Source organism: Bactrocera latifrons, unplaced genomic scaffold, assembly GCF_001853355.1.
Source record: "Bactrocera latifrons isolate USDA-ARS-PBARC rearing strain unplaced genomic scaffold, ASM185335v1 scaffold_1051, whole genome shotgun sequence".
Taxonomy (NCBI): domain Eukaryota; kingdom Metazoa; phylum Arthropoda; class Insecta; order Diptera; family Tephritidae; genus Bactrocera; species Bactrocera latifrons.
This window is the reverse complement of record NW_017534466.1, coordinates 11,511-20,535: the sequence shown is the minus strand read 5'-3', so window position 1 is coordinate 20,535 and position 9,025 is coordinate 11,511. Positions and strand designations below refer to the sequence as shown.

Sequence of the window (9,025 nt, the reverse complement as noted above, 5' to 3'; positions counted from 1 at the left end):
CTTAGGCTACCCAGAGGATACTTGGTCAAGGACCGGAAGTCGTGAGCTGCTTGAGTCATATGTAAAAGAATCGTTTCTGGCCACTCCCACGTGAATGGCGATCAGAAAACTTTCCTCACTTGCGTCAACTTCTACACATGACTCCATTCTCCAACTGGTTGCAAGAGTATAATAAAACACAACGGTATATACTATAAAAGTGAAATTTTGCACGCAGCTGTTTCATTTTATTTAAAAACGAGAAATAATGTTAACTTCCTTTACACTGATGCTAGAGTATCTTTCACAAATACAGAGTTTTCCATAAAAGGATTTGATTTTGATCAATAGATTGCAAAAAAATGCTAGCTATATAAACATAAGTATATCCGATCTGGAATATTTATCCGTGATTGTAGCGTTGCCGTAGATAATAATTCTTGTCGAATTTCGTTAACATATTTCTTCAAATACAAAACTTTTTCATACAAGGACTGGAGTTTTATCGATCCGATTATACGCCAGCAGTATGCTATTGTAATCCAGTTAGAGATTTTACCATTCCCTTGAACAATTATCTGTGCCAAGCTTTTTAAACCTTTTTAATACAGGAACTGGATTTTAATCCACAAAATTGTAGGATGAGGGACAAGTTGGCGTGTGTATGAATTTAAGTGCTGCAAACACGAGATTTTGAAATACCTTATTGGTTGCTATTATAAAAAAACGATATTAAATGCCAAAAGCGATTTAACACCATATAGTTTTTATAAAATTTTAACACTGGTAGTGGAAAATCAAGGCTTTCATTGAGTCCTAAATCTTTCATTTTAATTTTTATACAGTTTTTACGTCTTTATATATTTTAAATCTAATTAATGTAACTGAATAAATATGTTTGTATGTATATGTATATAGTAACGGGTGAGGGGTGGTTTTTAAGAATACAACTCAATGTGTGAATGCAATTGTCTAAATATGTTTTTTGAATCCATACATTATAACATATGTTATGTTATATATACAATTGTTTATTATTACTGTCTTGGCATTGTGGGTGATAAGCATTTTCAAAGATATTTGAACAAAAAGTCATTAGTTGTTGCCAGCAAGTAATTGTTTAAGAACTGACTATTAATATGACCTTAAAACTCTCTACATCAATTTTTCGTACAGATCCCTATGTTGATAACTCGGTATCCGGTTGTATGCAGTCATCATCCAGCGAACCGTATTTGGCTAAGCGACGGACTGCCAATCATCCATGTCCGGTCTGCGGAAAGCACTATGTAAACGAGGGCTCACTGCGTAAGCACTTGGCTTGTCATCCGGAAACAACGCAGCTAACAAATAGTTTGCGCATGTGGCCGTGTTCAGTATGCCAAGCTGTATTCACACATGAAAATGGTAAGAATCCACAGCTATAAGAGTGATCAAAATTAATTAAAATTAGTCAGACAGGCAATCATACTCTAAAATAAAGAGAACTATAATATTTTTAAATAACAGTGTATACCATATTTGGAAAAGCGTATACTTAACACAACTGTCTATATAGAACGAAAATAATTTCAATGTCTTCTTCTCAATGCTTTTTAGGTCTTCTCACACACATGGAACATATGCGTATGGATCCTAAGCACCAATTTGCTGCACAGTATGTTTTATCACGGGCAGCGGCAGAAAGAAGAGAACGTGATTCAATACTAGCTGCAACGCTAGCTGCCTCTGCTAGCGGAGGGTGCAGCGGAGGTGGCAATGGAGGCAACGGCTTACTGCCTTTGATAGGTGATGGCGGGGGCTCGAATTCTCTATGTCCTTCGCCTTCAGCTAACTCGGAATGCTCTTCGACAGGGCGCCTTTCATCCTCTGCAGCTTCTGAGCAGGGAAGTGGTATTCACTTACTATCTAACAACAGCAATAACAACAATAATTGCACTAGCAATAAACTGAATGAGCTATTGGGTCGTACAAGTAGTAACCCTCACATAAGCAATCAGTATGGGGTCGGTGTTGACACGGATATACACGTGGCAAATCGCATGTCATTGATGGCCGCTGCATCAGCAGCTGCGGTAGCTGTGGCAGCTTCAGCTAGTGGCGCCGGAGTAAGTGGTGGAGGAAATGTGGCTGGTGTATCTGGTGTGGGCATGGCATCTCCAGTTGGCTGCGTTGAATCTACCAGATCAAGTGTGCAAGCAGCTGTTGTAAATTTGGCGGCTGCGATGCGCATTAATCAAGTTAGCCAACAACAAAGCGGGAGCAATATTGCCGTAGGCTGTAGCAATAACAGTGCATCAACTAGTGTTGCTAATGTAGTCAGCAATACGTCCAGTCAGCAGCCCATGCACACGCAGCATCATCAACAACAACATCAGACGCAGCAGCAACAACAGCAGCAGCAAGAAACCGCAGACAACAATCAAACATCGATATCAGGGCCATTGACCCCTAGTGGCTTGCGTATGAGTGCTAACTCGCCGAACACGATAATTCCAAATATACAATCAGATTCATCTGCAGTTACCGCAGTCGTGACGATGAACGCTATGCGTGACTCCATGATGCGCAGTACTATGAGTGTCGTCGATCCGTTAAGTGGAATGCATCAGCAACATGATCAACATATTCACGGACATCATCAACACCATACGACGAACAATTTGCAAACAGGACACACGTCTTATAGCCAGCACAGCGTTTCCGGTAGCAGCCATCAAAGCCAACACCATGTGGCTTCAGCACTACAGAATGCCACAATGCATCATCACCATCATTTGAATCAGATGCAACAACCGCACTCACCAGATACTGCATTACGTATGCAGCAGCATGCGGAAGCTATACTTCGCTCCCACACGGAAGCGGCTTTTCGTTTAGCCGCAACCGTGGCGGCATCCAACAGCGTCATAGGAGGTAGTAGTGGAGCACATGTAGCTGTAACAAGCGCGAATGACAGTAATAATGACAATAATTGCGCTTCACAGAACAACAACGCAATACAGGTTAAAGCCGAAGCCCATCAAACGCCACAGCAACAACTAATCGGAGGTGATGTGGCGTTGCAACAACAACAGCAGCATCATCACCAACATTTATTGTCTCAACAACAGAACCAAAAGCTAAACACCAGTGTCAGCTTACAACAGCAATCCACAACCGTAGTTTCCCAGCAGCAGTCACAGCTAACTTCCGATCTTAGTGAAGCGATACGTATGCAGGAGCACCGGCTGGAGCAAGCCTTGCGGTTGCATAACGACGCACGAGCGCTAAACTTTCTCACAGCCGCCCAACAGACCACCAATAATGCAGTCACAGCAGCTGTTAATACTGCAAGTCTACATCATCAGCAACAACAGCAACAGCAAACATCTACAACACAACATCACAGCAGTGCGTGAAAACCAATCATTTGCGATAACTTAAAGGTCGCCTTAGATGTAATTGCACGGAGCGATACATATTGAACTAGTGAATATAGCAACAACAACGGAAAACACTTCGAGCAAATCTAACTGGTTTAAGGAAATATGTACCAAAGACATAAAGTATATTAGCGGTCTCATCGATACTTTGGAAATCTAACGTCACTCACTCATATATGTATATATTGATATATATATATATATATTTATCATGTATTGCGAAGTTATATATATATATATATACGTATATATGTATATATGTTCGGAGCGATTAGTATAACCATATAACCATGTAGAAAAATGAAACAATTTTAAATTAGTAGTCTATATGAGCAAATCATACAGACATAAATATAACTTGGTCAGGTAAAATTGAAGAACTCATAATAAGGAAAGTATTAATTATTGAAAATACTTTCTTTGCGAAATAAACATACGAGGGAAACTTAATTACGTTTTTGTTTTAATTATTTTTTCTTTGACAAACGTACAAATCCGTTAAGAACAGTAAAAGCATTAACGTGATATGTGCGAAAACATCTCGATACTCGCAGAGGCACTGATCAAGTTGTTTTTATAAGTGAATTCATATAGTATTTTCTTAAAGATTTGAACGCAAAAGGCTGGTCACATATTGCGAAGTTGCGTCAATTTATTACTATCGGTGAAAGAAAAACGTTTAATACCAGCTACTTTCTTAAATACCTAGTTTTTTTTTTCAAGTCGTCAAGACGTAAACGAAACTGCTTAAGAAAACGATAGACGATAGACGAAGCTACGATAAGTTTTGAATGTTGTTCCTATTCAGAACATAAGAAGAAAATCCCTCTTGCAACCTGAGAATGTAGAAGGGTATTGCACATGATGACAATATTCAGCTTTATAAATTATCAGCATGATTAGCTAAACTGATTTAGTCATGTCCGTTGGTCCGTCCATATATATGCAAATAAGTGCTTCAGTTCTTGAGGTATCGATCTGAAAATTTGCACACATCCTTTTTCTCAGAGACGCTGCTCATTTGTTGGAATCGCTGATATCGGAGCACTATAGCATATAGCTGCCACAGAAAGTAAACGGTCAAAATCGAGTTCTTGTATGGAAATTTTTTTTCATTTGACAAGGTATCTTCACAAAAAATATGGTATTAATTATTATCCACGGCAACAATACAATCTTTCTAGAAATCGTTTAGATCGAACCGAGACCATCATATTTCATGTCACCAACCTTGATAAGAGAGTAATAGAGATACACAAAAATGATAATCTAAATTATTCTGTTCACAAACATTGTCAAAATTGTTTGAAATTATTGTTAAAGAAGTCTTCTTTTCTCATAGGGGTGCTTCGAACAATAATACGAACTTTCGAATCCTTTATAATTTCAGCTCAAAAAATCGTCTAATGTCATAGGAATATTTCGTTCAATGGTGTGAAATGTGAGATACACAAAAATGATAATCTAAATTATTCTGTTCACAATCATTGTCAAAATTGTTTGAAATTATTGTTAAAGAAGTCTTCTTTTCTCATAGGGGTGCTTCGAACAATAATACGAAGTTTCGAATCCTTTATAATTTCAGCTCAAAAAATCGTCTTATGTCATAGGAATATTTCGTTCAATGGTGTGAACTTTTTAATTGCCTTTTTGCCCTCCTTGCAAGATATACATGTATGGACGAATGTAGGTAGCCATCTCGAAATGTGACAGTTTAACGTTTTTCGACCTTTGATCATTAATCGAGCTTTTAATATTTTTTTTATACATTACAAGTAAAATATAATCACAGAGAAAGTATTGGACGTGTTTTATTTGACCATCATAAGCTAATAGCTGGCAAATAAAACGCACTTAGCTTTTTTCATGTTTTGCCTTAAAAACGAAGTGTGTTAGTAATGCGGACAGGAACAATCAGCTGATATTTAATTAATTTCAAAATTCCTGACTTGGAGAAGAGGTTAGTTTTAATCATTAAATTTGTACACGGGATATTAATGTATTAATATACTATAAATATTCATATTTGTCTTAATTTTACAATACCCATTCACAAAAATATGTAATTTTAATATGTTCACATTTTAATCTGTCAAGAAGAACTTTCTTGTTAGTGCCAACTACTTTTTTCTGCAAAAATTTAACTATTCTGAATTAAACGAGAAGAACTAGCAATACCTTTAGTTGAATATATAAACTAAAATAGGTTTTGACAAGCCAATGTAAATATGTTGGCTAAGTTTCTCACACGGAATAAGCTAATAGCTTAACGTGCTAGTGAAATGAAACACGCCTATTCTAAGTTGCATATAAAATGAAATTGAATGATATTGAAATAAGATCGTATCACTCGTAATTTATGTATGCACTCACGTAACGGTTATAAATGAAGCATGTGAAGAAATCAAAGAAACATTTCATAGTAAATACAACAATTACGATGGACGTAGTTTATATAAATATAATATAAAAAAGGAGTGAAAGTAATGTCTAATGCTACAAAGAAAATGTGTGTCTGTTCAAGCTTATATACAAGAGATTTGATCACAAAACGTTTTTATAAACATCTGAAAATTACAATTACATATTGAAAAATCGCGTTCGAAAAGGTTTGACTAAGTGTTTTCAGTTCCTGATGAAGTTTTCCAAAAATCAAAAGTTTCATTATTTTAGTGGAACTTATAGATATATTTGTCTTCTTGAGCCATTGAAAGAACATTACTTTAGTGTTAAACTTTTAAAAGTCCAATATAATTGTCTCAAATAGAACGTATATCAAACTTAAAAATAAAATTAACTGGCTTGGTCTATTTTTGAAACTAGCCGTCGATTTTCCTATTTGTTACTATTTCACATAAAATATCCTATGAGCAACAACAAAGTTATTCTATTGATATCAATATATGACAGTTCCATAACTATTTTATTAAACCGGTTTGTTTAATTTAAATCAGTTTTCTGATCAATTTACTTCTCACGAAATGGCACAGCAAATGGAAAATAAGTTAAACTATTTGTAATGATTTCAATGATTTTACTAATAGAACAATATACCGCCAGACAGAACTTCGTGCAATTACAAATTTTATATGTAATGCTGTTTAAAGAATTAATTTTTATTAACAAATACTTTATCAATTGATTTTGATCATTTTCTTATTTTTATTAAATGTTTTCTTTTTTTGTTTTTTTTTGTATACAAATTATATGAAAAATTTAGGAAATGTTTGCTGTAATTCTTCGTTTTCTTACTTTCCTTTTTTTGTCTAAAATACGGCTGATTGTAAAAGTAGTTGCTTGAGTTCAGCTGCGATATTAATGTATTTTTTAGAGTACTTCGAGAGACATCCAGATTTTAAAGTTATGAGAAGGTCCTCAGAAACCAATAGAGCGTGCATTAACTTTTCCATGGTGCAGAGTTTCGAGGTCTCTGTGAGTAATTTTTTAGTACTTACTTCAAGCGCCTCTTCTGACATCATTCCTATAGGTAAACAAACAATCCATTGTGCGCTAAATAACGATAATTCCTTTGATTAATTCGACTGCTGAAAAAACATTTTGACAGTATTCAAAAAAAAATTTGCATAATTCTTTTGATTAATTCCCACTTAGCCGCTGAAAAAACGTTTCGACAGTATTAGCACAGTTGTGATCCCTCCACAAAGACATCCATTTGTTTTCTCAGTTTAAGTTAAATTTTTTCTTTATTGTTCGACAATTTCTTTACTTTTTCCAAGAACTTTTTTATTGGTAGTTTCTAGGTGATATGAATTATACTCGAAACATCATATTCAAGCATGTATCGTTGGTAATCCATATACATACAAATGTTTCTTTCGTTGCCACAGAGGAACCAATTTTCTTGGGATCACTCCGCTGAAACATTGAATACTTTTCCACGACCATTGTCAAATGGAATTTATGTTCTACTTCAAAATATTCAATGTTTTTGGCAGAATTTGTGCAATTAGCCACCTAACATTTTTGAACCCTTGCCTGAACTAAGTCCGATGACTTTCTCGAAATTTATTTTTGTTGAAAAGCCGAGTTGAAGAAAACCGATAATGTTGCTATACTCGTATTATTGAAGATCATTCCCCAAAGGAAAAATACATACCGCAAACAAATGTTCACCGCATAGAATCAATTTAAAAGAGCTTTTTGTGTAGCTTCCATATAAACACCGATCCAAAGCTTCTCATGTGTATACGGAATAGGAGCTTTTGTTTGATCATCTAAACATTTAATGCTATTGCAGATTCTGAAACGAAGCATTTTTATTAAAGAATGCGGTAAAAACCCATGATTAAACACTAAAACATGTAATCTGGGAGCAAACTGTCCAGATCGGATCACGATAGTTTATACCTGTCATACAAACCTAAAAATGAAGACCAACATATTAAGTAACCTTAACACGTTTGTCTAAAAAAAGTAGCATTATAGCTTAACAGTTTTTCTTGTTTAAATAAATACTTTGCTAAATACACAAGTACCCCAAATTATTCCCTTCCATCCATTCTCTTCCATGATACATTAGTCTATTTTTATTTTATTTGAAAATTCGATAACAGTACTGCTTGTATTCCAACGCAAATAAGCGTATGTAATTTTTAAACGGTATAAAAAATTAAATCCACCTGTACTTACGTGCTTCATATATTTCTTCTGACTCGATTCTGTAACGTCAGAGGTGGTCATATTAGCACTCGTGACATTTTGCACCGTTGTTTACGAATGAGAGCTCGCGTATATATGGATAGTTGCACTGTGGGTAACAATTGTAAAATTGCCTAACAATTTTAAGTTTCTTTATAACTACCATATATTTATAAAATGTAAGATAAATAATAAAACGTATAATAAATATTTCGGAAGATGTTCTTTAGTTAAAGTTCGAGCTGATTCCAAAATGCATTATTTAATGAAATCTCCATCGAAAAATAAGTGGTTGGCTAAAACCATTTTAAGTGCAATCGCATAGCTAACATGGAATGCACCATTACTATCAACAGAACACTCGTAAAAGCACAATATTCCAGATAATTCCATATATGGAACAACTTAATAACTTAAAAACCTCTGCTGTAATGTTGTCATAAGTTCATAAAAAATCGGTACGAAATTCACCTGTATACCTTTCATATTCTTCGTGTTGCGCTTCATAATGCTTTTGAATATTGTATTTCTTTATCGGAATATGTTTTTTACTCAGCAGACATTGTATGCTGCCAGACCTTTCCTTACATGAATACTTTTCTCCCATTCCACATTAAATGAGTTTATTTTTCTTTTTAAATTTTGGACAATGTTTTCACGCGCTTATAACATTTCTGCACATTTAAATTAAACTAACATCAGTTTATAAACCTCTGTTTCTTCAAACATATATGTATGTACATATGAGAGCTCAGCACACACCTCTTATTGCGTGCATTATATTATATTTGTGTGCTTTGCCACTCTAAATTAATTATGCCATACCGCGCAAATTTATTTTTACTTTATGATTTTTTATTTTTTTGAAAATATCACATTTTTTTCTTTCCCCTTTTCTAAAGTGCGTATTATTACTTTAATACATTTCGAGAGGAAACTTAGATCTTTAAAATTTAATAAAA

At 34.7% G+C, this 9,025-nt stretch overlaps 1 protein-coding gene across 1 annotated transcript in view; it reads left to right on the top strand.

Annotated features, from left to right (window-relative positions):
* Positions 1–3,854, top strand: part of LOC108969718 (protein ovo-like) — a 23,491-nt gene extending 19,637 nt beyond the window's left edge. The window contains exons 4-5 of the mRNA XM_018934605.1: positions 1,156–1,386; positions 1,579–3,854. Coding sequence (XP_018790150.1) covers positions 1,156–1,386; positions 1,579–3,380 — 2,033 coding nt within the window. The 3' untranslated portion in view covers positions 3,381–3,854. The remainder of the gene's footprint in view (positions 1–1,155; positions 1,387–1,578) is intronic.
* Positions 3,855–9,025: the final 5,171 nt, after the last annotated feature.